Genomic DNA, 27,999 nt, shown 5'->3' with positions numbered 1-27,999 from the left:
TCAGAATCTCTGAGGAGAAAAAGAAAACATGTGGTTTCCTTAAGAAAACCAGTTTTGAGAGAAAAAACATTTTTTTTTCTAAAATAATGATAAAAATACTCTCCAATAATGGCAGCACCAACAGAACGTGAGATCTGACACCTGCAGGCCCCCAGAGGGTGCAGAGAGGCCCAGTGACTGGCCACATGGCTGCTGTCTTTAATCCGCAGACCGCAGGCACCGAGCCACAGCAGGACTTGTGGTTTTCAATTATGACCTTGGAAATGAAAATCTTATTTTTCTCTGGATTGCTAGCGTCTATTGTAAATCTGCCTTACGATTTAAAAACATGCAGAATAATATACCTGCGAAATTAAACAGTTGAAATCAGAAGCTCCTTTTCAATTAAAAAAAAAATTTTCAAATGATTTTTTTTAATCGTGGAAAAAGTAATCAGTGTGGTGTTTCTGCCCAGAGGCCCAGGCCTACCCTAGAGCTACCGCACCCCTACCCGTGTTGTGAAGGAACTCTGCTTTGTGCCGTCACCAAAGCCACAGTGACCAACCCGCCCGCCATCCCCAACCCCCCCCCCCCAGGAATGTGTGTGCACAGGGGCGAGGCTCAGACCATCGACTCTGTCTCCACCAGCCCCTGCAGGCCCTCCTTCCGGGACAGGGTCAGAACGGTGGGCTTCTGGCTGCCGTCCCTGCTGTCACCCGGCGGCCGGGAAGACAGGCCCTTCTGCTCCTCCTTGGCCTCTTCTGACACCTCCGGGTAGATCACCAGGAACGTGGCTGTCAGGAAGCCCAGGAAAGAGCCCACGGAGGCCACCATGGGGATGACGCGCACGGTCCCGACGGCATCCACCACGCCCCCGAGGGCAGACGCCACCAGGATCTGGGAGATGTACACCTGGCAGGACAGGATGGCACAGTCTATGCCGAAGCCGCGCTTGGAGTTCCCGGGGCTGTGCTGGACGTACTGCAAGAGAGAGAGAGCCCGAGAGTGAGGGCCGCGGCGGGGGTCGGCCCATCAGTCAACACCGCCATGGTTTGAATGTGAGCTCAGAAGTCTGGAAACAGAACTTGCCTTCCGTCGGCTGCTTGGCGACCACTCAGCCTGTCTCCCCGACCCCGTCCCACTTCTATTCAACACTGTATTGGAGACTCTGGCCATTGCAATAAGGCAAGGAAAATGGAAAACGTATTAAGGATTGGAAAAGAAAACATAAATCTCATCGTACACGGGTGGTGGGACTGTGTGTGATGTCAGAAGTACCTACGGATGCGCTGGAAGAATTAATAGAAGAATGTGGCATCTCTATGGGTAGAAGGCCTCTGCACTATCAAGTTCGTAACTCTCCCCAAAATGATCTATACAACCAACGTACTTCCAATGCCAAAGCCCAGAAACTGCTCTAACACTCAGATGAAAAGTAAACCGTCAGGAACACCCAAGATGATCTCAAAAAGCAAAGATGAAGGACCCGCGGCACCAGATTTCGGTCTTACTACGAAGCTACTTTAGAACAGAGCACTTGTCTGAGAACAGACCGGCCAGTGGAAGAGGACAGAGGGACCAGAAACGCCACCCAGCTCGGACAAGGACGGCACCGTAGTGCGGGTGGACACCAGGTGGCCCTCATGTGAGTGGCACTGGGTCACACAGCTCCCCGGATGTGGGGAAACGAAGTCACGCTCCTCTACGACACACACACACACCCCCGTATCCCAGGTGGACTGCAGACGCGCACGGGACAAGGGTGCCACCCAATGCCACCGCCAGCAGAGTGCAGCACAGATCTGGCCGATGGTGAGACCGGGAGGGAAAGAGCCGCGTTCTGCAACCACAGGAGGGAAGCACAGGCACGAAGGCAAGGCAGACACTCTGGTCCCAGGAGGTTCAAACACCAGCAAGAGGACGACACGGCGTCAGAGGTGAGGACAAGGACCAGCTTGCTGTTGTTGCTGCGTCTGCGTTACCCTTTCCAGTTTGTTGTCCAAAAACCCACTTACGGTGTTCGCTTACAGTGTGTGTACTTTTATGTAGTCGCGTTACTCCAGCACCACAGCTTATTAAAAAACACGATGTGGTTACTTGGATTTTCATTAGTTTGGCATTTCGTAGGTACCTAATCACCGTGGATTTACTTTGCTTCCCTAATTGTGCAAGAGAAGATTAAACATAGTTTGGGTTTATTTTTCCTTTCTCTGTTTTTTCCTCTCCTTTTAGAGTCTGAGTTTGAGAACCACGGTCTACACCAGCGCTGCGGCCACGGAGCACTTTGAGATGCGGCTGGTCAGAGCCAAGAGGGACTGCTGGCATCAGATACACACTCCCTCCAAGGCTCGGGGAGAACAATCAGAGTTTTACATGGGACGTGCTGAAATCGTGGCGTCTGGGATACACGGTGACCAACAGCACTCGCTGTTACGCTGACTGCACCTGCCTGCTCCATCTCTAAATGTAGCTGCTCAAAACACAGACGGACCCAGGGGGCTCGCGCCCTACTACGCAGGCCAGTGCCGGCCAAGCACCCCCGCCTTGGGGTCTGCAAGGGGACAGCAAGGGGCAGGCAGCCTCCCGCGTGCCCGACCAAAGTCCCTTAAGATGCACCAGAAGCCGCCAGGCCGGCCGGCTCAGGTTGGGAGTTGGGGGGCCGTCAGGTAGGCCACGGAAGGAGCCGGTGCCTCAGACCGACCCAAGTCGGGGGCACTGCAGAACCAAAGACCTGGGGGGGGCCATTTGCACTCCAAATGCCCCCCCAGCAGAAGGTACAGAGCTCTCTGCCTAGAGACGAGTGGAGACGAGCCAGAGGAGTCGGATAATCTGACCTGTGCTACATCCTGGGCTGGTGACCTCGGGCCCCACCACTGCATCCACTGCCCCCGGCCCCAGCCCCCAGCTGTGACGCACCTCCTTGATGTCGTGGTACTGCCCGAGCAGGGCATAGGGGCAGTAGGAGATGCTCATGGAGACGATACCCATGGTGCTGATCATGACCATGGCCACATAGACGTTGGCGAATAGGGCCATCACGGCCGTGCCGATGGAGAAGCCCAGCGTCCCCAGCACGTAGATGACCCTGATGCTCAGATCGTAGTTGTCCAGATACTTCTGTAGCAGCGCTGCAGGGAGAGTACGGCCATGGGACAGTGACCCACAGGGCCGGGAGCTGTATGCTCACCCCACTCCTGTCGGCCACCCCCGCTGCTGCTGCTACCCGGAGCACCCCCGCCCCGCCGCCCCACCAAGTCCCACCTGCCCCCATCACGCGTGTGAGCCCATGGTACCCCGCTCAGCTCCCTGGGGCCCTGGCACCTCAGACGTCAGCCCTCCTAGATTGGGTCCCAGAGTCCAGCGCCTGGTCCCACCCAGTAGCTCCCTGGGGCCTCCTCGCCCTGCAGGCCTGCCTGGCCCAGACCCTTCCCGCCAGAACATCCCGACACCCAGTCTTGACTTAAGATCTCAAATTGTGGCTGGTTTCCCCAGGGGGTAAACCCCTGAGTCTAGAGGGACAGACTCCTGCTCGCCCGTTCTGGCCCAGCGGCTTAATGTCACCTCCCCCAGGAAGCCTCTCTGAGGCTTCACAGACGTGTGACCTCCAGGCTGGCTTCCCGCTGCTCCATTGACCTTGGCCATCCTCAAGTCCAGGCCAGGCTGAAAAAACACCGACCTCCCCCTCTAGGTACATGTAGAGAACAGGAAGGACCCAGGCCAGACTTGTTCAGGGGACCCTGGACCTCGCTGTGCCCCATTCCCGGAAGGTGGGCCTAGGCATGCTGTTCCCAAGACTGAGGCCTGTCACCCCGACCCCCCTCCTCAAGGATGAAACCACACCTGCAGGGAAAGGCCTCTCCTCCATGAGGTCTGCAGGCCCCACCTCCCCCTGTACTCCTGGCTAAGCACAAAAGACCTCTCTCCCAGCCCGTGGGCCCGGTGCCTGCTGTCCCCAAGCCCGGCCCTTGCCAGAGCCCCTCTCTGAGGCGCCCCCAGGGAAGGAACCAGCACAGAGGACAGCCTGCACGTGGTCTGAGGATGCCCAAATCCAGACACATGAGTTTCCATGCTTCTGGCCCTGAGCCACAGCCCTGTTCCAAGTCAGGCCCATCTTCTGGGCAGGACGACCTGGGCCCTGTTTCCCGCCACTGAGCACCCCCGAGGGAGTGCGGCTGCTCCACCTGGAGGTCGGCCTACCTGAGCAGATCGCGCCGGTGGCCGCGTAGATCACCAGGCCCCAGCAGCCCATCTTCATGCCCGCGTTGTAGGCCTGCCAGGCGGTTGAGTTGGAGGGGGCCTGTTCCAGAAAAGAGACTGGGGCTCAGGGCGGGGGCAGGGATCACGTGCCACAGCCTTTGGGCAGAGGAGGGGACTTTCCATCTCAACCGCAGGCGGGCTGTTTATGAACCGCGATGAACGCTGCGCCGACGGGAGATGCAGTCCCGGTAGCGGCTGGGCTCCGCACAGGTGGTTCCAGCCCCTCCCAGCCTCGCCCGGCACCGGAGCCCGGGTGGAGGCCATGGGGCCCAACGTGAGGCAACGCAGCCCCCGGAGACAGCCAGCCGCCGGCCGGGGCACAGAGGCCGATGCCCGCCAGGCCCCGGGGCGGGCACATCCCGGCCCTCACCTTGGGGTCCCCGTCGAAGATGACCTGACCCATGAAGTCGGTGTAGAAGACGGCCTCGGCAATGACGGAGAACCAGGTGAGCAGGTGGCAGAGGCACAGGCGCGTGAGCTCCTTGGGCATCTTCAGCATGGACAGCCACAGCAGCCGCACGGTGGTCTCGCCCTCCCCCTCCTCGCTCTCCGTGTCCCCGCTGGAGGCCGTGGCCCCGCTCTGGTTGCGGTGCCGGCAGCGCTGGCGCTTCTGCAGGTCGTACAGGTCACTCATGCTGCGTGACGGCTTGATGAGAACCACGGCGTTGGCCCGCCGGTAGCGGTAGCGGTGGGAGCCGATCTTGCCGTAGTAGGAGAAGGTGCTGGAGGCCTGGCGGCGGAACATGTGCCTGCGCCGCCGCATGGAGCCAGACGCGGCGGCGACGGGCCTCACGTCCACCCTGGTGTAGCCCACGGGGCCGTCCATTGGCGGGGAGCCGCTGCCGTTGGGGACTTTGGCTTCGGGCGCGTGATTCTCGAGCAGCGTGTCGTCCTCCTTCGCGGTTTCCCTGAGCAGTGAGGCCAGGCAGGGCGGCCTGGCACGGGCGAGCTCCTGGCTGGTGCTGCGGGGGGTGCCGGGGTACGAGCCGTCGTGGAAGATGGAGGGCTCGATGTCGGGCAGGAAGGGCAGCTCGGGCTCCAGGTCAAGCGCGGCGTCGGGCACGTGCAGCACCGAGTCGCTCTTGCTGCGCACCATGCCCGCGCCCAGGTAGTCCAGCGCGAGCTCGTGCTCCGACCGCACCTCCTCGGGGAACAGCCCCGCGCCACCGTCCAGCGCGCTCCCGCGGGCAGCAGGCGGCAGCGTGTCGGCCGCCTCCCCGGCCCGCTCTTGCTGGGGGCTGTACTGCTCCTCGTCGATGCTGAACAGGTGCAGGGCCACTGATACCACGAAGATGATGGCCGCGAAGAAGAAGAGCACTTGGTTCTGAGTCCGGAACCAGGTGCCCAAGAAGGTCTGGGTCCAGTCCAGCCCGCCCAGCACATAGCCGATGGCCCCGCCGAGGCCTGAGCGGGTGGGAGAGACAGAGGGGGCCTGTGAGCAGTGTCAGGCACCTCGACACTCCCTCCCAGAGGGGGAGAACCCAGGACAGATCCCAAAGGGCCTGTGCCCTTAACCACGGACCAGGCCTGGCATTCGTAGCTCTGGCCAAGTCAGGACACCTTTGGGGATGGAAAATGAAGTGGTGGGAAAAACACAGTGAGAAACTCCAGCTGACCCTAGGTTTGGAGCTCTGACTTAACAGAGTCCTGTCCAAGGAATCAGGAGCAGCTATCTGCCAGGATAGGAAACAGATGCTTGCCCGCGACTCTGGGCAGCGCCGACCGCCATCCCTCAAGCTCAGGAAGCTGCCGCTCCCAGCAGATGAGAAGAGCGCCTGAGCACAGGGAGAGGTCAGCGGGGGCTGACCAGCACCATCCAGCACCCTGCCCTCCCGCCCAAGGTGGGGAGGACGGCCATGGGAACAGCCTCCCCCATGCCGGCGGTCGTGCCACGTGCCGGGTGGGGTGGCGGCAGGGGTGCGCTCTCACCGGCAGAGAAGGCGTGGATGTTAAGGGCCATGTCCTGCTCCTCGCTGTCCACCACGTCCAGCAGGTAGGCCCGGATGGGGCCCTCGGTCGCGTCGGCACTGAAATCCAGGACGACCACCCCCAGCACGGTGAGGACAATGCCGATGGGCTGCTGGCTGGGGACATCGCCGAGGGAGAGACCTACCCACACACACGGGGCAGTCAGACCGCAGCTCCTGAGAGCAGACCGCCCCCGGGCAAGGGGAGGTGGGGACACTCTCACCAACGCCAAAAAGTCGCGTGCTCCTTGGCGCGGAAGACAGGCCTTGTGTTTTCCACTTCTGTTATGCGCATGGTTATTTTTTCTCCCGTCCCATTAGCTGCTCCGTGAACCTCAACGCTTACTTACTTTGACGTTTTGCAACTAAAAAAGGATCCTTCCTCCCTAACCTTTACTGGGAAAGGAGGGGCATGTTGGGAGCACTAAGTAAACATCTAGGAGAAAATGTGACGTGTGACACGTGCAGTCACACACACATATGCACACGCACCACCTTGGGGTTCAAGGTCGGCCCTGGGACCAGGGTCTGCGGGGGCGCTCCTATGGCGCTCCCTGAACACGTGATGGGTCTCCCTGGTCCGTCCACCGTGGTTCCACATCTTCCAATGGAAGACTTTGAAAGCTGTCCTCCTGATGCTACCCAGTGAGCATGTTTCTTTTCCAATTAGCCTTTTCCAAGGCTAACACTTACAACATTTTGTACATCAGACTGTACCCGAGGCACCCAGCCAGAAACATGGGCCAGCTGTGCAGAGGGCTACAGTCAGACCCCAGATGACAGCCCACCCCAGACCACAGGAAGTACTCATGACCTCCCCTGGGGTCGTCAGGCGCCTTCTCGGAGCAGCCCAGGTTCCAGAAAGGGGCGGCTCTGCAGCGCGATGGGAACGGCCCTATCTCCAGAACGATGCCTCCCGCAGCAGGCTGTAAGCACCCAGAGGAAGCAGCGGTCACACGCCACCTCTCACTGGCCTTGGGGAGTACGCCCTGAGCCCAGAGACCGAACCGGTTCCCCGACGGCTGAGCTAGAGCTGGGTCCTGAGACCGGCAGGAATCCTGTGCCCACAGATGCGGGAGGTGGGGTACAAATCCCGGGGCCCAGAGCAGGTTAGCTGCAGCACGGGAAGCACAGGGGAGGCCAGGAGAGGTGTGAGCCCGGGTAGACACAGGGTGCCACAGCCAGCCCACGTGCAGGCGCAGCCTCAGAGAATGCCACAGCTGTCTCCCCGGGGGACAGTGCTGCGAAGGGACACCAGCTCCGTAGGGTGAAGGGGACAGGCCGAGAGCCAGCAGCCTCGAGCCCACAGGGTTGTGGAGAGCGCCCCCCGCCCCCGGACTTCCGCCAGCGGTTGCACTGCCCTTCCCGGGCCCCAGCCCGGCACCACACAGGCCTCTGAGAGTCCGAGGGGCTCTGGGCCTCTCTGTGAGTGTCCAGCGCACTTGACGTCGACCTAGGCCACGTGTGTGCACGTCAGAACACAGATGAGGCCTCGATCTTAAAAAGCCGTTGCCAGAAAACAGGTTTTGTTTCTAAGAGTTCTGATGAGCTCCCTCGGGGCAAACCCATTTTCCCAGGTAAAGCTGCTTGACTTAAAAACAACACAACAAAGCACGAGCACACGAACAGAAAAACAAGCATGGAACCGGGTCTGGACACTTTCGATCCCACGTCTGAGAAAAGGAGAAAGAAGGGGGGGGTTCTGAAGCCGCGCTGGAAACAGGACGTGCTGTCGGACGCGCGGGGCAGACAAGCGGGTCACAACAGGAAGGGCTGCCCTGTGAACACGTCCCCACGGCGCTCCCACGTGGGGCCCGGCCTCAGCCCCGCAGGGAGCGCCCGGAAGCCCCGCGCCTGCCCGCCGGGCGCCGTCGAGAGCACGGCCCCTCCCGCCGGGACGCGGGGGGACACTCACCGATGGCCGAGCCGTTGAGGAAGAGGGCCACGCCGAAGAGCACGCCGACGCACAGGGCGAGGATGAAGGGCCGCCGTCGGCCCCAGCTCAGCGTGCAGCGGTCACTGGCGGAGCCGATGATGGGCGTGAAGATGAGGCCGAGGATGGGGCTCAGGAACCAGGTCAGGCTGTAGTACTGCTCCGGAAGGCCTGGGGCACAGGGGGCGGGCGGTCACGGGGCGCGCATGCGCACGCAGACACGCGCGCCCCTGGGTCCGGCGGGGACCCCGCAGGGTCTGAGCGCCCGGCTCCGAGCCCGGGACATCTGACACGCACCCGACGCCGACTGAGAAGCCGGAGGCCGGCACCTGGGCCTCGGAGGTGTACCCGGCAGCCGGGCGCCCAGTGAGACAAGGGGCACTTGCTAGAGCCGGCAGACCTGGACCTGCCGCGTGCAGGGAGACCGAGCACCCGTGGCACTGACCACACTGACCAGGGCCCGCGTCTACAGCTGCTCAACGCGGCATCGCAGGCACCGGACCCAGAACGGGGGTAGTGGTGAGAAACACCCCCTGCCCCCGCGCCATCCTGGGCCTCTTGGCCAGAACAGATGACAAGAGTCTCACTGAGGGGCCGCATGTGCTCAAGGACCCCCGCCATGGGCTTCTATGAGGGCAGGGAGCGCCCCCGAGAGGGGAGGCATGAATAGGTGTTCGGCTGGAGCCCAGGTGTTCCCTCAGGCACCGGATACCGCTCTGCTCTAACCTCCTAACGGCCCAGGGAGGTGGGGATTGCCGTGCCCGTTGTCCGGCAGGGGAATGTGACGCTCAGAGAGATTAGGTAACCTGCACAGGGTCACACAGTGACAAGGTAAGACCACCCTTGCACAAAGCCCGTGCCCATTGCCAGGGGAACGGCACACTCCATACACCAGAGCACTACACAGTGGCCGGGGGTCCCGGCTGCAGCTGGGCATGGCCAGCCACACCCCACACATGCCAGCCATGGCAGGGCACACGCCGTGGGCTCCGTTTACATGAGGTCTGAGTGGCTGACAGAGCTTCTGCTGGCAGAAGCCAGCGCAGTGGCAGCCCACGGGAGGGGTGGAGGCTTTGGGGCTTGTGTGCTCTCTTCGTGATCTGGATGGGGGTCACTAGGGACTGGCCACCCTGCTGCAGGCTGCCAGTGTCCTGCGTCCATGAGACATTGACTCAGACGACGACAGCGCTCCGCACACCAGCGGTCCCCGGCCAGCACTCTGCCCAGCCATGGGCCCTGGGAAATGGGGGGCTGGGCTGTGCCCCTAGGAGCCACACCCATCTGGCAGAGGGAAGCACCCCCTAAAACACTTAGGCATGCAGTCCACAGTTCAAGGCATCGGCTCTGACATCTATACCACACGGAGCCCTAGGGAAGGTGGGGTGGGTTCCTACTGCAAGTCACCAGACGGACAGATGTCTCAGTAAATGAGCGGCCGGCTGAGCACGTCCCCGGTGCCGGCTCTGGTTTCTCCCACAGGCCTGGGGCCTCCGCCCTCCTCAAAGGCAGGCAGAGCGGAGAGCAGCAGCCACACGGGCAGGGCCCACGCTGTCCCTGGGCAGGAGCCCATGTGTAGCACCACGAGCCTCGGAAAGGACCAGTCACATGCGCGACACGGTCCCTGTCAAAGAATGGAAAGTGTTCCTGACCCCGGGTACATAGACTCTTACTTTCTTTGGAGCTTTTAATACGGCACAATTTTACCAATAAACACTGCTTGGCCGGCGGGAAGACCCTAACCGTCGAACCCTCTGTTTCACCCATCCTCGGGCAGCCCGTGAACCCCTCTCCAGTCCAGCTCTCGGCTGTGGCTGGTGCTCTCCATCCCTGGACTGCTCTCACCCGCCAGGCCTGTCTCCACCCACCCTGTGACACCCACCCTGTAACGTCAGGTGTTCCCACCAGGCCCACGCTCTCCAGTGAGAGGACAAGTCTCCTCCAACGGCCGCGCCCCTAGCCCCCTCCTTGGCCACAAGCACTCGTGCCCAGCAGCACCCGCCGCGGCTCCAGGCTCCCGCAATGTGCGCGCTGCTGGTCCAGTGTCGGGGACCCGTGCACACGACCAGGGGGGACCTGTGGGGCCTGCCTGGGGGTGGGGCGGTGAAACTTCGAATTAGGCTCACCTTTGCCTTATGTAGCCCCGGGCCCTGTGTCAGGAGCACACACACCCCCGTGGCGCTGCCTCACGGCTCCACGCTTATGTGCCACGTTACTGTCCGCGCCCCCGCCTTGTCTCTCCGCACCTCCTGTCTCGGCCTGCTTTCGGCCAACTTCACGGAATACTGTCTCACGCTCTGTTTTAATTTACACTTTGGCTTTTCAGCCTTATCTTGCAAGGGTCTGCTCGGGAGAGTTCGTTACACAGCACTCTCCAGTCTGGTGCAGAAGCCCAGCACGCGAGCAGGGACCTCTGGAGGCCGCTGTCCTCACCCCTGAGGCTCTTCACGCACGCGTCAGGCACGTGTCCCATCTAGAGGGCGTCAACTCCGTCTGTGCGACAGTCCTTACTTTAAACCGTCACGTTTAAGGGAATTAAAATGAAAACTCCCTTTGTTTTTGCCTCCCACTGAACCATGTCTCCCTCCCTTTCTGAAGACCCGAGTGTTCACACGGTAGCCCGTCCCTTCTGCCTCTGGGCTGTCTAACTCCTTCAGCCTTCCTTCCAGCAATCTGCCAACGGCAAACCCGCTTGTTATTTTACCCAAAATCTCTTTCTCTTCTATTCTGACAGAGTATTTTTGCTGGATAAAGAATTCTGGGTTAACTCCTCCTGCAGCCCCCTCTGGAGCAGTGAGGCGGTCACTCCCATTTCTGCAGAGAAGGCGGTGACATTTCACGTGACTGGAGAGGCCAATCGTCTTCCTCTCCTCTGGGTTCTTTCAAGATTTTCTCTTTCTTGTTGGCGTTTAGCAGTTTGACTACGATGAACCTAAGTTAAGTTTCCTTTTTCTCCTGCTTGGACGCCACTGAGCTCCATGAAGCTGTACCTACCCGCCTTCCAGCACACGCAGGAAACTTCCTGTTAGTACCCCAACTTTCTCCTGCCCCCTTCTCTAGCTCCGCTCCTCTGGGACCCCCAATCGCAAGAGCATCCGACCCGCGGACACTGCTCCACCGCATCCTGTGGCCCCGTCCCTTTCTGGTCTCCGCCTTTGTCCCCTCTGTTCTTCATCTCTGCCAACCAAGCCTTCAGTGGGCTGCGTCTTACGTCAACCCAATCTCCCCTAATTCTCTCACATATTACATTTTTCAGTCCCAGAATTTCCATTTGCTTCTTCAGCAGCATCTCTCTGCTGAGCTCTCCCACTTCCCACTGTCACAGACTCGAGCACACTTACACACGCCTGACGACTACAACGAGTCACCACCTTGGAGTGAGGGTCACGTTTTCGGCTTCCCTATTTCTTCTAACACCAGTAAGCTGTACCCTTCACACCGTAAATGACGTGTTGTAGACACTCTACGTTCTGCTACATTCCTTTGAAGAGTGCTGCGATTCTCATTTTAAACACATAACTTAGCTGGACTCAAAACCCTCCCTGCAACAGGACCCGGGGAAACCTGTTCTGTTCTTTCTGCTTTTATCCGAGCTCCAGCACGCAGTGTAACAAGCAGCGCCCTCTGGCCCCCATGATACAGTCGCTCAGCAACTGCAGACGGGCGTGCATGCCCCACTGGCTGGTCTTGAAGGTGGGGTACACCGCACTCCTGGGCAGCAGCTCCAGTACCCAGTCCCACTGAGCCAACGGGCAGAGAGAAAGCTGCATAGAGGAGCTCCTTAGAGACGTGGGCTCCGCTGGAGGGGCTGCGCTCCGTCATTCCCAGAGCTGCGCCCGAGGCTGAGAGGCTCCGGGGCTGGTCACGGAGAACTGCGTGTGCAGGATCTTGCCTAACTTCTGCAAACACCCACACTCCTGTCTGAAGTGCGAGGCTCCACATGCCAGAGGCAAGCAGCAGAAGACAGACTGCCGGGCGCACACCACCACCTGGGAGCAGCCAACGCCTGCTGTGAGACGGGCCCTGACCCCGTCCCACCGTCCGCTAAGCCACGGCCCACCAGCACCCAGCTCACGGGAGGCCAGGACGGTGTCCCTAGGAGTTCTGGTGCCAGCAAGTGTGAGACACAGCACAGTCTTCCCCAGCATAGGCAACAGCATGGATGGGACTTGAGAAGCTGGCCGTCAAGGGGCCCGGGAAGGAAGCCATTCCACTGAAGGGGCCCTCTGGAAACCAGGGTTTCCCATCCCTCTGGGAGAGGGCTGCCAGCATGGGCAGCAGCCTGGCACTACCGTGGACGGCTCCCCGTGCCCTCTGGATGCCCAAGAATGTGCCGTGGTGGCTGCTGAGCCCAGGGGCAGGCTCACCCTGTGGCCCGCTCTCCCGACCAGGACAGGTGGGTCAGGCCTCCCATCTTCTCTCTGGTCCCCACTCATCATCCCCCGCCCCCAACCAAACGGCCAATCAATACCCAGCGTGATCTCCTCAAGACACGCCTGGCTGCAGCACTTGATGGCCAAGAGCCTTGCCGGTGTCTCTGGACTGGGACACTCGGGGCGGGAATGCTGGGCTGGATCCTGCCCCGTCACACGTCATCAGAGCAGACTCACCGGGCCCAGCAGCTACCAGGCTTCCTGGCCCCGTCTGTCCCCTCTAACTGGGCACCCAAAGTGTGCACCCATTGAGCAAAGTGCCCCCAGAGGGGCCCCCAGAGCAGAGGCTGAGGTAGGCGGGAGCGCGAGGGAGGGGCCGACAGGACCCACAGCAGTGCCAGCCCAATGGTGGTGTCCCGGGTCCTCCCGAAGGTGAACCCAGGGCTCCCCCACAGGAAGCCCCATGCGCCCCAGCCAGGCGGCCTTGGGGAGGGGGGACGAGCTGGGGATGGCGGAAGCGACATGGGGCAGTGGCTTTCTTTGTCCAGCACATTGGCAAGAAGCATCAGCATTTCCCATCACGTCCCCCAGGCAGCCCAGGGGTGAGCGAATCTGGGTTCCCCGCTGCCGCGAGGCCGCCACTGGGACACCTCCAACAGCGCATTTCCCAGCCCGGCTCTCAACAAACAGCACGCCGCCCGTAGTAAATAATTTTTGTTTTCTCCCGGGCAGAAGGCGAACAACAATGGTGGGACCAGGAAGGCTCCCCGTTCACAGGAAATGCTCAGTGTGTCAGCATCGTCGGAGGGCCGTGTGAGGTCACGGGCAGCGGCCGCCACACTGGTCACGCGCGGCAGCTCCCATTCAATGCCACCATGTCGTCTTTGATAAACTGGTACTTGTGGGGGGAGGGCAGCCAGGGGACTGGGAAAGTGGCCTATAAATGTTTAACAAAAGATCTGAACCGGGAATGGGAACATACATTCTTTCCTTCAATAGACAAAGCCTTCCACATCAAGATAGGTCTGTATCCGCAGCAAGAGTTCCATGATAACGCTGGACTCGTGAGAACCAGCGCTCCGTGGGAAATGCCCACCAGCCTCGCGTGACCTCTAATGAACGGACGTCAACAAGCCGTGTGGGGGGCCCTGGCGATGGCCATGGGTACCCCAGAGACGGCCTGAGGGAGGAAAGGGCGCCTGGCACAGGGAGGGTCTACAACTGGGCAGAGAGGGGGCAGGCACTCCTCCATCTGTGTGGAATGTTCTAGAACCCCAGAGCCGCGGGCAGGCAGGGAGTGGGGTGAAGCAACTGGAGTTTCCAGGGGAGGAGGAACAGGCCCTGCGTGTGTGCACACATGTCCCTCCCAGAGAGCCAGGAGCCCACCGCCACCCGGGCTGCTCTCAGCGGCGTCCCCAGCACCCAGGCTGTGCTCCGACACCCAGAAGGTGCAGTCCCCAACCTGGGCGGGCCGTGGGGGGTGCAGGTCCCCGCGGGGTCAGAGACAGAGGGGAGGGGGTCAGCTGGCTCGTGCTCCCTGTGGGTCGATGGTGAAGTCTCGCCCGAGAGGGTCCCAGCGGCTCCACGGGCCACGTCGGGACGAGCTATTCCGGACAGAGTCCCCCAGACTTCCTGGGCAGCACTGAATTCCGGGGAGTCCTGAGGGCCTTCCTTCTGGTCGAACAAGCACCCCGCAGCCCCTGCGCTGGCCCTGAGGCCGGGCTGCTTCCAGGATTAAGCGTGCACAGCCCCCCAGCCCTGCACTGAGGGCTCCCCATGCGTCCGTGCTGGGGGTGCCGGTCCTATCTTAAAGGGAGACCCAGCACCCCGGCTGGGTGCACTTGGCGGGTCACTGAGCCTCTGGGAAGCCAGGGGCGCGAACCTGCCGCCTCCCGGGTGCCCAGCAGCTGCAGGCAAAGCACCCCAGGTGCACAGCCCGGCCCGCTCCCGCCAGCTGGAGCGCCAGCCGCTCTCGCCCCAGCCGCTGGCACAAGCACCCACCTCGCAGCTCTGAGGTCTGCTGCCCAGAGCAAGCACCTTCACGACGGGACAGGAACTCACAAGGCCAGGCATGACATTTCAGAAGCTTCCAGAAGCTTCCCGAAACATATAAAATGCACGGCTTATCCTACAGAGTTCCGTGCCCAGGGGGCGTGGACACTGACACTTTCCTGACCTCCTGGCAGAAACCGGCAGAAGAACGGCGACGTGGCAGCGATGCCTAGGCCACAGGTGGGCGATGGGAACTGGGCGCCACGGCGGGTCCACTACCTGCGGAGCCCCGCGGCTGTGACCGCAGAACAGGGAGGGCTGCCTGAGGCCGAGATGGGCGGGCGGCTGAGGCAAGATGCTCCCCCAGTCGGCTGTCTGAGGAACAAGCAGAAACTGCCGCTCAGAGGAGGCTGAGCTCCCCGAAGGCCAGAGAGCAGCCGGCACAGGCCCGCACGTCGAGCTGGCAGGGGACATGGCTGCGGGGCCCTCTGCGGCCCTCTCCGCCAGTCCAGGCCCAGCCCCCCGGGCCCCGGGCCCCAGGATGCCCTGGAAGCGTTGCTGCGGCCTCAGGCGGGCTGGGCTGGGCCGGGTCCGACACGAGCCAACCTGCTTCGAAGGAAAGGACGCAGGAGACTGCAACGTAGCAGGCGAGGCGCGGGCCAGAGTGCGGGCAGGCTCTCGCGTGCGAACTCCCCATTGTGACACTCGCCTTTCGCGCTCACAGTCGGCGTCCCATGGGGCCTGGCCTCCCCATCAGCGCCCGCTGTTCACCACCAAAGGCTCCCAGAAGCAGTCGGGACACGCTGGCGCTAGCTGAGCCCTGGGTCCCCAGCAGACCGACGGCTTGCCTCTAGAGAACTCCCCTCCACGCGGCCATGACTAGGGCCCACGGCAACCGCCCTGACAAGTGGCCTCGTGGCCCAGGAAAGCTGGCGCTCCATGGCCACTCGCCACCCCGCGCTCGGCTCAGCCACTTTCCCCAGCAGCTAGGCTCCCCGCGGCTGCCCCAGCGGAGGCCGTGAACTAGCGGTTGAAGGGCGTGCGCCCTCCTCCAACACTGGTCTGTCCTGAGGACGGGGGGCTCGTGCTGCCTCACCTCCCCGCGAAGGGGAAGCACTTGGGCCCAGGGCCGCAGGGGCCCTCAGGCTCCGCGTGAGCCCCGCAGAGGTGAGAGCCAGCGGGACACGGGTCCTCCCCTCTGCTCAGACACCGCTCCCCTCTTCGTGGAGGTGAACAAGTAGGACACAGCAGATGCCCAGGACCCCCGCCGAAAACTCCCCAGTGTCATGGGGCACCTGGGGGCTCAGCTGGGGAAGTGTCTGCCTTCGGCTCCGGTCATGATCTCGGGGTCCAGGGACCGAGTCCCGCATGGGCGCCTCTGCTCCGCGGGAGGCCTGCTTCTCCCTCCCCTTCTCCTCCTCCCTGACTCGTTCTCGCTCTCTCGCACTCTCTCAAAATAAATCTTTAAAAAAATGAAGTACAAATCCTGAGTGCCGAGTCACAGCGGCGCAGAGAACAGCCTCTAAAACCCACAACGCGACCACGTCTACACAGCCTGCAAATTCGACTGGGCTGTGGTTAAATTCTGCTCTGCTGCCATCATCTAGCAAGGTGAGAGAATCGGGAACCAAAGGCCTTCCGCTCGCGCTGCCAACGCTCCCCGGGGCCGTCTGCACGCAGTGTGGACCAGCAGGCTACAGGCAGCAGGCGGCGCAGGCCCTGGTGAGATCGGAGAAGTGTCCAGAGCTCAGGCCTCCCTGGGGGCTGGTGGGGCGGGCGGAACAGGAAGCGTGTGGGGCACAGCACGGAACCGCTGCTGGGTCCACACAATTACCGCCCGGACCGGCAGCTGAGCTCCTTAATCACGTTTTCAAATGACGGCAAAACGTAAGCAAGTGTAAGTCTAAAAGGAACTTAAGACAATTTATTCGCACTGATGCAAGGTCAGACCTCCCCACCCCTGCCGCCCAGCCCACCTCCTGCCGGCAGAACCCTCCAGGGCTCTGGCCACTTTTAGGAAACCAGGCCCATTCACCCATCCGGGACTCTCCCCTTGTCCAGCCCCGACCACCTCCAACAGAAACTCCGGTTTCAGGTCTCCCGTTTTGCATTCTGAGACCCACCCCCGACCACACTTGCAGATACAGTACTTCTAACGTGGTTATTCCAAATTCTCAAAGTTCAACTGAAGTTTCTTAAAGTTACTCTCTCTTATGCTCCTAAAAGCCTTCATCAGCGCTAAGATACACCGGTATCCACTCTTCATCTAAATGGAGGGCAGATGGCCTATGCTGCACCCAGACACAAAGCCTACCGACATGCTATTTACGTAATTTATGTGTGTCCATGTTTTGTTAAGATGTGAGTGGTTATTTTTTTTAAACAAAATTACCATTATCTGGAAAGCATTTTGCGGGTGGACACATTCTATACCGATTGTTTTTAAGAGAAAAGTTAAGAGAGCATTTGCTCTAAAGTTTATCATTTAAAAAACCTCTCTGGGATCTGATTTTATTTCTGATACAGGTTTAAGGAAAATACTATTTGCAGTAAGTCCTTTGCAACTGTGCCTTGAACATCGCACTTCTGGAGGGAGCCGGGAAGCCACCTGGCTGTGCTCACTTCAGGAGGTGGGGGGTGGGGGACAGGACACCACACAGGTGCCACAGGTCACCCCAAATGCACACTCAAGTGTCTGGGCTGCCTGGTATCTTATCATTGCAACACATACTTCTAATGTTTTGTTTACAATTTACTTAAATGACCTTTGGCTTTCATTGTACAGTTAAATGAGCTTTTCCTGCAGGAATTATGCACATCATTTTTTCTGTCTTCTTTAATCAAGTTTGTGCACTTGCTTCATGTTTGGTCACCACAATTCTGAGGACTAATCTGCTAAGTCTGGAAACTGCTACAAGACACTGCTTACTATTAACGCTTCTAAAAACCTGTTCCTTTACCAATGCTTATATGCTCAATATTGAAAAAAGGCACAACTGCCCAGTTTCTCTGGAAATCACCTCCATGGAGTGGCACGTAATGCCTCCTGTGATCAATCCCTGACTACCAGACGCCAGATCTCTGCTCACACCACTCTGTGGCAAGCTCCTGCCCTTCTGCCTCTGGCCACGCCACACTCTCCCCTACACCTCTCCCTGAGCAGCACAGCCTACAATGCGCTGACTCACCCTTGCTTCAATGACCTCAACTTACTCTTTGCAACAGGGAGGCCCAGTGTCCCCTCCTCCACACAGCCTCCCGACTTCCCGTCCCCTTCCTGCACACAGGTTGGTAGCCTTCTGCCTTGTTTGCTGTTCCCATGCCTGCCTCCAACAGTGAGTACTCTAACTGTCCTTCCTAACCTTACTTCTCCAGCCCATCAATCACAACCTTCCCCCAGGTCCTGGCAGAGCCCCCAGCACCGGGCAGCCCTCGAGGCCAGCCTGCTGGATAGATAACCTCCCCGCAGGCCTCCCCTGCTCAGCAGTCACTTGATCCCTGGACCCAGGGCTCCAGGGGTCCCCACTGCCTCCCACACCTCTGACCTCACCCAATTGTTCTGGTCACATGGCCCATCTGCATGTCGACTCTAGGCCTCGCCACCGCACCTGGCCCCATGCCCAGCACCGAGCAGGTAGGCGCTCAGTCAGGCCTCGACAGAAGAATAACAGGCTTCGTAATTCCTTGGGAAAAAGGACTACAGCTGATGTTTCATTGTTTCTAAAATACAATGATCTGAAACACAAGGAAATCCAGACTTCCCAATCCAAACAAAACAGCCTAATGTGAATTTTTTTCAATTATTTTGGTCAAAATTCAGGAGATTTTGACAAACTCCCACCTTCACGTGTGCCTCTCCCACTGGCCTGTGGTCCATAGTGGTCAGTGTGGATGCTGGTGGGTGGGGGGGTAGGCAGGAAGGGTCCCCTGACCGCAGAGGGCTGTCAGGTTGGGACTCCCAGGCTCGGACACCACGCCTGCGGGCCCTGGAGTTCTTGCTGGATGAGGGCCGGCCGTCTGCCGACTCTAAGCCCGGGCCACGGGGCAGCCTTCGGGCTTCCTCAGTCTCGTGTCAGCAGGAAATCCCGTGTTGAGCTGCATAGTCTGTGGGGCCCATCCTATTTTCTTCCACATTCTGAAAACCATGGTCAAATACACATAACGTAAAACTGGCCACTTCAATCATTTTTTGGTGTGCGGTTCAGGAGTATCGCATACACTCACGTGGCTGCGCAGCTGTCGCCAAGGTCCACCCAGGGCATTCACCTTGCAAAACTGAGACCATCCCCGTGAAACACTGACTCCCCATTCCCCCTCCCCAGCCCCCACCACTTTGGGTCTCCAGGAATATGACTGTCTGGGTCCCTCGAACAAGTAGGATCCCACCACAGGATTGTCCTTCTGCATCTGGATGTTTCCCTGAGACGCACATCTTCCAGGGCCAGTCCGATTTCAGCCACTTGCCATCCCCTCCCCCACTCAGTTCCTCGGGCCTGGAGGTCTGGCTCTGCAGCCCTCGATGCTGGGGACGGCACTGAGCCCAGCACTCCCCGTACGAGGAAGCGTCAACCATGGAACGATCGTGCCCCCCCGTCCAGCTAGAAGCAGTGTGAGCACGCCTCCCCCAGCACCAGGTCTGAGGCTAGATGCACACGCAGGCACAATACCCAGGAGACCATTGGGACCAGGGCAGTTGTGCCCCTGCCCTTGGGGCCTGGCAGACAAGCAAGCAAAGATACGCCAAGGGCAGAGCCAAGTGCCAGGAAGGAGGGGTGGGCCCTGGGGGAAACCCACCCGAGAGAGCCTGCTGATAACCCCCAGGCTTGTGCGGCCTCAGTTTCCACTGATCCGGGAAGAACAGTTAGAGAAGGAGCCTCAGCCCCTCCAGGGGAGGCAGCAGTGCCTGACCCAATGTTCGGCTGCTAGAGAAAAAACAGGGGAATACAGAATTAAGTTCCAAAACTCCAGGGCGCCTGGGTGGCTTGGTGGGTTAAGCTTCTGCCTTCTGCTCAGGTCATGATCTCAGGGTCCTGGGATCGAGTCCCGCATTGGGCTCTCTGCTCAGCGGGGAGCCTGCTTCCCCCCACCCCTCTCTCTGCCTGCCTGTTTGCCTACTTGTGATCTCTGTCTAATAAATAAACAAAATCTTTAAAAAAAAAAAAATTCCAAAAACCCCAATGTACTCTTGGCCAAGACAGTGACCTCTCCGTGCAGGGGAAGTACCCACACTGCCCAGGGCTTCCGGGCTACCGTGACACTGAGGGTCCTCATGTTGCCGGAGGGGTGGGCCTCCCATGCCTGGGTGCCAGAGGGCAACCCCCGGCATGGGTAACAGGTGTGCAGTCACTTGTAAGTGGGGCGATCTGTCTCTTGCTCCTAGGCTCTAGGTCCCAGGGGACGGCTCACGGCTCTGCACTTGCCCATTTTACCTGGCATTCAGGGACAAGGCCTCAGGCCTTCCTGACTTCTGCAGGCTGACCTGGCCACCTGAAGCTTTGACATCTCCCTTCAGGGACACGGCTTCCTTCCTGCCCCCACCGGGACACATTCTGCCAAGCAGGGGAGCCACGCCTCAGCAGAAGCAAGAGGCCAGGTGTCCGAAGCGATGACTCATCTCATGTCCCTGGGCTCAACTGTCTGGGTCCCGAGGCTGAGCAGGGCCGTCGTGGATTTCTGCGGGGCCCACGTCAGCGGGACAGCTATGCCGTGGGGAAGCTTCCCGAGCAGCGGAAACTGGGGGTAGCTGGCCGCTGGGTCTGCTCTTGCAAAACAGGAAAACCAGCCAAGCGTGCTAACTGCAGCAGGCCCTGGGGTAGCAGCACCGTCAGACAAATACAAAGCCTTCACTGGACCCTCTGGGCGGCGTCAAGGTACACAAAGGGGACTCGCAGGAAGACTTTGAGAGCATGTGAACTGCAGAAAGTACCCTGTTACCAGAACCCGCTACGTCCCAGGCAAAGGGAGTCACAGCGACACCCAGTACAGCCCTTGCCACCCAGATTGCAACACACCTGCTGGAAGCTCCACGTTCGTCAGAGGCACCTTGCAGGAAAGACGGTAACCTGATCGCACAGAAGGTCACCTGGTCACCCCCACCCACGTGGCCTCCGACCCGGAGTTCATGCCCGTACGCACGCACTTGCTGAGTCACCAGCTGCGATTCCAGTCCCGATGCAGCGTGACCCTGTTTCCCAATTCTCACCGAGACTGTGCTGACCAGCAGGGGCACCCTGCAGACTTCCCACGGGCCGCGCAGTAAGCTGCCCCAGCCGGCAGCCGCTACAGGGCAAGGGCACGGTCAGCAGCCCCCCCCGCACCCCCCAGGCCCCTGCCAGACCCACCTGCAACACGCCCCTCCCTCAGCAATCCTGGGAGTGGAGCGGAGTGGAGCGGGGGCACTTCAGATTCTGAAGGTTTTCTCTAAGGGCTGCTGTTCAAGGGTAAGCTTCTCCCGCAAGAAGGAAAGGGGAGCTTCACAGCCCAGGCATCCTGGTTCACACAGAGCTGTACTGTAACGGGGGAAAAGGCTGCATTTTTTTTTTTATTAGACACGCACCAAACGCACACAAGCTGTACCCTGCACCCTGGATGAGACAGGCAAGCGGACAACGAACTTTCCCCGTGAATTAGGAGCCTATAAAGACAAACGTGGTTCTCATTCCTCAAGGAGGTGGCCTCCTTTCTTCTAGATGGCTTTCCTTCCCTTTTCCCTGGAGGGTACACCTTGAACCAAGAGGAAACCGGGGGCAGGGGTGGGGCGGGGCAGGGCAGGGCACGGATTGACTTCTCCCCAGTGAAGGGGAGCTGGAAGGGGTCAGGCCAGGAGGGGCGTCTGCTCCTTAGGAAGGGCTGCTCTGGGGCTCAGGGCAGATGCTTCCCCAGGCTTCCTTTGAAGAGTGACCCCACACATCCCCTTGAGGCTCACCACTGCCAGATCCCCGGGGAACGTGGGACCAGGCAGGTGGTCCCAGGAGGCGTCTTCCCTGGAGAAGGGCTGAAGCCTCCTTAGCACGAACCAAACCAAACCTGGGACCTGGACTTGGAGGTGCCAGTCTGATCTCCTTTACGCCAATATTTGAGCCTGGGGCCCAAGAACGCGGTTTTTAGAAGTCCCCTCCCAAAGCTGACCTGTTCAGTAAAGGGGATGGGGATCCAGTGTGGAAGAAACAGGAGAGAGAGGGACGGGGACCGCTGAGCAGGCATGAGACGCCAGCACAGACCGGCTTTGTGCTCCCACCTGCAGTCGGGATCCTCACCAGCTCTGGATGCCCCTGGGAGCGGCCACTAGGGACATGGAAAAGTCACAAAGCCCCTTGTCTTGTGTCTGGCCTAAAGGAAGTCTCCAGAAGGAGGCTTCTAGGGCTGGCTGCCTCTAGGAATGAACCTGGAAGGGGAGTGGGGGTTAGGTGAGGGATGGAAACCTCACCATCCCAACAGTCGGGAACTTCTGAATTCTGACCTTGGTGGCAATGCTACTAATTAAAGAAGAATCAATTTAAAGACGGCCTGCCCTGGGAGCAAGGGTTCAGAGGCGCGGGCTAGGGGCTAAGCTGGGCCTGCTCCAAGAACAGTGCTTGGGGACTGCTGGTGGCATCTTCCACGGAGCACGGTGTCCTTTCCATGCCAACGTCCTGCCCCTTGCCAGCCAGCCAGAGGCCTGGGGCACAGAGCCAGGAAGGACGGGCCCACCCCACCATCATCCCTCCACCTCGTCTGCCGCCTCCTGGGCCCAGCCAACATGGCAGCATCCCTTCCAGGCCCAAGAAATGGCACCTGCTTCTAGTCTGAAGGCTCCTTTCAGAGAAAGAAGCAGTCACGTGGGATCGAGACAGCTGACTTCGGGTCCCCAAATGGCCAGGTAAAGCAGGGACAGGGACGAGAGCTCGTCTGGGGTAGAGCTGCCTTTGGGGAGTGTGGCCACGGGTGCTGTGGCACTCTTTACACTTATCGGCCCATCAGGGAGTGCACGCCTCCCTCGAGTGCAACACACACACACACACAGTTCAGACTGTCTGGACTTAAACCAGCACGAACCCGAATGCTTCACCTCCTGAGCCAGCTCGGCACCGGAGCTCCCTACCAGATCCCGCACAGCAATGGCCTGAGCCAGCCTCAAAGTTCAGCTCCAGGGTCAGAGGAGAAAGGAGGCAGCGGGACCCTGTCCTTCCCAGAGCGACTTGAAGACAGACGGCCTCCGTCATCCTCGAAGCACGGAAACAGACCAGTCCTGCCAGGTCGCTTGTCACCACACGTGCACTTTGCTGAGGATCACAGGAGACGGCGTGCGACCAAAAATAAAACCCCCAAGACCCAACCTCCCCGGGAAAGACCAACCAGCACCGCTGACAATGTCAAGACCCGGGCTCTTCCTTACAATCCTGCTTGGGCAACGAGCGGAACTTATGCAATGAAATGAAGTCAGTCCTGGAGTTATGACTGTTGTCCTAATTTCTCCAACCGAGGACGGCAACAGGCCAGGCCAGCTGACTTCCAGGGCGTACCACGTGTGGGCTGGTTCCTGGCTGGGGCATTTCGACCCTGCATGCCCACAAAGCAGGGAAAGCCGCACGGGGCGCCCGGGGGCACCATCGGTGTGAAGTGTCTTGACTTCTGACTTTCCTGGTTTCCACCCCAGTCCTGATCCTGGGGTCGGTCATGATCTGGGGTTGTGAGACTGAGCTCCCTGCTCGGCGGGAGGTCTGCTCGGATATGCTCTCACCCCCTGCCCCTTCCCCACTCACGCTTTCTCTCGCTCTCGTAGATAAATAAAAAAGTCTTAAAAAAGAAGAAAGAAAAAGTGTGACTACAGTTGTGGGATCCAGCGTGAAGAAGAGCCCGCCACGCTCCACGGTATCGAGAGCAAGTTACCTGGTTGGTCACCTGCTGGAGATGGTGGTGTGGGGCAAGTGCCCCAGCTGGCAGGCCACCGGGCCCAGTCGGAGGCCGCCCACCTGCTGGCTCCGGCCGTCCCCCCACTCAGCTCACAGACTCACCAGGGAGACAGGTGACCCCGCCTCCCACTGGAACCTGCAAGTCCACGCACCACCATCTCCAAGCTCCAAGCTGAGCTGACACAGATACACGCCCTGGGAAGGGGACTTTCAACCAAAATACGGGTCCCCGCTGTCACTGCTTAACACACCCTAAAACGTGGCTGTGGAGTTAGAGCACATCCAGCAGGCTGCCTGGGTCCCAGACTGGGCAACGGGAGCCTCTCCCAAGGGAGGAGAGGATCCAGGTCCTTCTCAGTCTCCCAGAGCACGCAACATGTGGCGAGCACACCCGGCCAGCTGGCTTTCCAAACCTGTGTACGTTCTACAGATGTATTACGCAATAATTGTTTCACCCAAACAGAAAGTCCATTTCGTTAAAAACCCACTAACCTTCAGCCTGCCACAAAATTATGTCAATGCTAGAAGACCCAGGAAAGCCAGGGGGCCAGACATAGGGAGATTTAGCAAAATGGGGCCGCCGTTGGCTGCTGAGGCCAGCTCCGGGGTCCCCTTAATGGGGCCCAGGTCCCCCGAGATCACAAGAGCTCAACAGCTCGCTCCCTACCATCTCTGCCAAGACCACGTGGCAGGGTCATCCCTCCTCGATGATATATGCTTCATCTCCCTAACAGAGGCCTCCAGAACTCTCCGTATCTACCAACCCAGACTCCTGCTCAGCGGGCAGCCAGCAGGGAAGGGATGGGATCCCCCACCTCCACGCGGTGTTAGGGACCCCAGTAAAAATGACCACGGCCACGGGGACGTCATTCCCCTGGAGGCCCCTGCACACTCAGCCCATCCTCTGAGCCCAGTCGCCTCTGTTCCACTTGTCCTCCAGGCCGGAAGGCTGTGGGTTAAGGGCACTGTGCCTTCCTTCCGTGTCCAGAGACGCCAGCCCTGTGACTCACCAGAGCCCTCTAGCACCACTGACCCCCAGAGCCAGAGGGCAGGCGGGCCGGACTCAGCTTACAGACCCATGCAGAGGGCTGGGGGGACAGAAGTGGAAGTCACCTGACACCTCCCGGCTCTGCACGCCGCCCAGCCCAGCAGCCAAAGTGAAGACGCCACAAGAGCTGGTGTCAATGCGCGGCTTTAGGACCACAAACCAGACAAGGTCGTGGCAAAACCCAATGCTTCCACCTGTGGGGACAACAGAACAGCTCATGGCCAAGGACGCTGAAGCTGAAAGTGTCGCTGAACACTTTCCACGTTCTCACGATGCCCATTTCCCTCCCCAGCAGGTCAACCAGGTGACTGGAGATGTTTGGTCCCTGCTCGACCCCAGTGGGCGCCCGCCTGAAGCAGGCGCATCCAGGGCATCTCAGGGCCACGAGGAGGCTCCGTCTGGGGTCAAGAAAGGTGCTGACTCTAACACCTAGTTCTCAAAGGCCTCTTCGCTGGGTGGCCCCACAGTCTCAGCCAGGTGCCACACGCACAAGGTGAACATCTCCTCGGATCCCAGCTCCATCCCCTCGGACGGGGTGCGGGGGGTCACCATGGGCCCTTTGGGGTGGTGACCACATACAGGGGCCAAACGGGGCCGGTCACGCCGGCGGTCACCACAGACGTGAGGCAGGTGGACGGACTGAAGGTTACTGTTTCCGCATCAGCTCCGGTAACTGCAGGTAACAAAACTCCGTGATAAACAGCACGTGCCTGGGCCCTGCAGACAACTGTTCTAAGAAAGTCAGGCTCGAGTGAGAGGACATTCTGATCACTACGTCCCCCCTGAGTATGAAGCCCGACCCCGGGAAATAAACTGGGCCTCCTGGGCTCAGGGCAAGGACCCCCACCCCCAAGCCCTGCTCTCCTGAGCCAGCGCCCTGTAGTGCTGAGGGGTCCACACCCTCCCCCACTCCTGAGGGTCAGGGCCTGTGGAGGTGGGCAGCAGCAGCCACTCCCACGACCTCCCGACCTCAGACGCAGCAAGTGCCTTTACGCTCCAGAGTAACACACTCGTGTCTCCCGCCCCGGGCTGGCCAAAACCATACCAGCCTCCCGGAGCACATTGGGTACTCAAGCCCCGACAAGGAAACGCGCTAAGTTGTACAGAAACTGAGCCTCGCAACCTAGAAACTGGAACATTCCAAGAAGCTGTTAGTGCCAGGGTTTTAAGCCACGATACACATAACCTATCACAAAGAAAGTCTGGGAATAAGAGCCCCAGACCTGTCCTTCTAGAACAACCTACTTCTCAGTAACCGGAGCTTCTGAATTCCATACTAGTCACCGGAAGCACGAAGTGGTCTAGAGACTGGACGGTGGCACTCCATGTGGAACTGTAACCACCCGCTTACAGTTCTGCCTGCCTCTGGGATGACCTCAGCAGCGGTGCCAGACCCAAGTCCCTCCGTGCTGAAGGCCCAAAACAAACAACGTCTGGTAAAACCCATTGCCGCCAGATTCCCTGAGGTCTGGCCACAAAGCCAGTCTTCGTTTCTTAAACTTGCCAAGCCCATCTCCCCGAGTGCCCTCTGCTCGCCATCCCCCACCGTCACCTGAGGCCCCTGCATGGGGCTGGTGTCCCTCTCGGAGGTCTGCGGCCACCCCGCTCCCTCTGGCTCCCTCCGGCTCACAGTGCTGCAAGGCGGCTCCGGCTGGTCCCGCACGAGCAGAGGCGGGCGTCCCGTCCCAGCCTCGGGTCCCGGCACGCCTGCCTGGGTGTGGAACGTGAAGGGCAGAGACGCAGAGGCGACAAGCGTGGAGATGAGAGCAAGAGGGACCCACATCACTCACGCCGCACTGTCCCCAGCTCTCCGGTAAAAAGTGCTCAACCCGGCCTGAGGTCTCATGAAGCCTCCTCAGGACACCTTTAAAGATGAACTAGGTAAGGCCCGGGTTTACAGAGAGAACGTGCCACAGGGTGGTAAGCTCAGCAGGGAGAGAAGGAACGATGCTGAGAAGAGGCAGGGGTGTGTCCCGTAACCACGGCATCGGAAACCATCCAAGTACCTGCCACCACCAAGGTGGGAAACGAGGGCACCATTTGTCACTGACGGCAACGCCGGGGTTTTCAGACCCCTGCACTTGACCGACGGAGCCGAGGAGCCGTGAGCGCTCACCGAACAGGAAGCATCATGTCTGGAGAAAGAAACATTCCTAAAACCACCAAAGCAAGCGGACACTACACACATGCGGAGTTCTGGAACGAAAGAGAAGACGTTTAACAGCTCAGCCCCTTATCCAGGAGGCTCAGAGGCTGGAAAGTTGCAGATTTTCAAACTCCCTTAAGCAAGAGGGAAACTGAACACCGACAAAACACACAGGGCCTAAGGCCCCCCAGCGGTGATCCGGAGGGGACGCCACGGTCTTCCCGTATGGGGCTTTGTAAGGCTCACTGAGCAACTCCGCGAACTCCAGTACTTCTGGAAATACCTGTCATTCAGCCATGCAACGTCCACTCGAAACTCAGATTTAAGTCATCAACAAGAAGCTGGTGATAAAAACAACGTGATTCTGGGTTTTCCAGGCCGGGCTTTGTTCCAAGCACTTGCCTTGTGCCTGACTGGGAGATGGTCTGCAGCCACCCCCCCTCCTTGGGAAGGAAGGTGAGGGAGGGTCAGGGAGGTTCCCTGGCCTGCCCCGGGACAAGGCTGGTGACCACGTCCGGGAGGCAGGAGAAGGGTGGGAGGTACCGCAGGGGAGCCGGGCACCCCCGCGATTAGAGTGACCGGAAGCTGACCACGCACACCCCAGCACTCGACTGCCCCCTTGCCAAAACAGGTACTTCCTCATCCACACCCAAGGCCCACCCGCCGGAGGAAAAAAATGGCCAGAGGAGGTGGAGGGGAGCAAAAAGCCCGGGACGCTGGCTCCCAGGGCTCCTGACGCTGTCCAGCGCACTGACAAGCCCGGCGTGCCAACATGCGCGCGAGCTCCAAGCGCGACTGCCAACGGTCGGCACCGGACACCGGGCAGAGGCGCGGACGGCACTTACCAATCTGTAAGAGGACCGGTGTGACCAACGCCGTCTCCATGGCGTAACAGAACTCCCTGCCAAACATCACGGCCCCGTGCATCACCCACAGGCGCACGGGGATCCGGTCTATGGACCCCTCGCTGATGGTCTCCTCGCGGGCGTCGGCGCTGCCTGGCTTCTGCAGGTCTGGCAGGGCCACGGGTAGCTCCTGGACTTGCATAGACTCCGAGTCGGCGTTCTGTGGGGCCATTCTCATTACCACCAGAAACATAGATATATGCGTGTATATGGATCTCCTCTGCCTATATAGATAATGCTATCGGGTATCGTTAAGGATAAAGGAGGACGCCTTCTCTCTCCGCGTCAGTTGTGTTCCTCTGGCGAGCGGTGCTTATATCCCTCCGTGTACAGACAGAGATCTCTCAACTTCTCACGAACGGGCGAGGCACGCAGCAAAACGAAATGATGTTTGGTCGGACTGTAAGCACACGGCTTGCTGGTTTACTGTGAATTAGAGTTAAAAATCCATAATTGCCATTCAGTTAATACTAGCTCCATCATCGTTATCGAAGCGGTGCTGAAGTTATTT

The 27,999-nt window shown here is 59.7% G+C and overlaps 1 protein-coding gene across 1 annotated transcript; it reads right to left on the bottom strand.

Annotated features, from left to right (window-relative positions):
* Position 1: 1 nt before the first annotated feature.
* On the bottom strand, positions 2 to 27,681 carry SLC45A4 (solute carrier family 45 member 4). Its single transcript, XM_032873463.1, has 7 exons — positions 27,429 to 27,681; positions 8,119 to 8,307; positions 6,166 to 6,345; positions 4,607 to 5,640; positions 4,177 to 4,276; positions 2,896 to 3,107; positions 2 to 960 (listed from the first exon to the last, which is right to left on the bottom strand). The coding sequence occupies exons 1-7, from the start codon at positions 27,679 to 27,681 to the stop codon at positions 601 to 603; spliced, it is 2,328 nt and encodes a 775-aa protein (XP_032729354.1). The 3' UTR covers positions 2 to 600.
* Positions 27,682 to 27,999: the final 318 nt, after the last annotated feature.

Source organism: Lontra canadensis, unplaced genomic scaffold (genome assembly GCF_010015895.1).
Source record: "Lontra canadensis isolate GAN:19392208 unplaced genomic scaffold, GSC_riverotter_1.0 scaffold49, whole genome shotgun sequence".
Classification (NCBI taxonomy): Eukaryota; Metazoa; Chordata; class Mammalia; order Carnivora; family Mustelidae; genus Lontra; species Lontra canadensis.
The sequence above is the reverse complement of the archived record's forward strand: the minus strand, read 5'-3'. Positions and strand labels throughout refer to the sequence as shown.

Excerpts from the sequence above, each read along its gene's own strand:
- SLC45A4 (XM_032873463.1), bottom strand. The coding sequence starts at position 27,681 with ATGTTTCTGGTGGTAATGAGAATGGCCCCACAGAACGCCGACTCGGAG. Across the intron at positions 8,308-27,428 it reads ACCGGTCCTCTTACAGATTG|GCCTTCCGGAGCAGTACTAC; the intron begins GTAAGTGCCGTC and ends CCTGTGCCCCAG. Across the intron at positions 3,108-4,176 it reads CACCGGCGCGATCTGCTCAG|CGCTGCTACAGAAGTATCTG; the intron begins GTAGGCCGACCT and ends CTCTCCCTGCAG.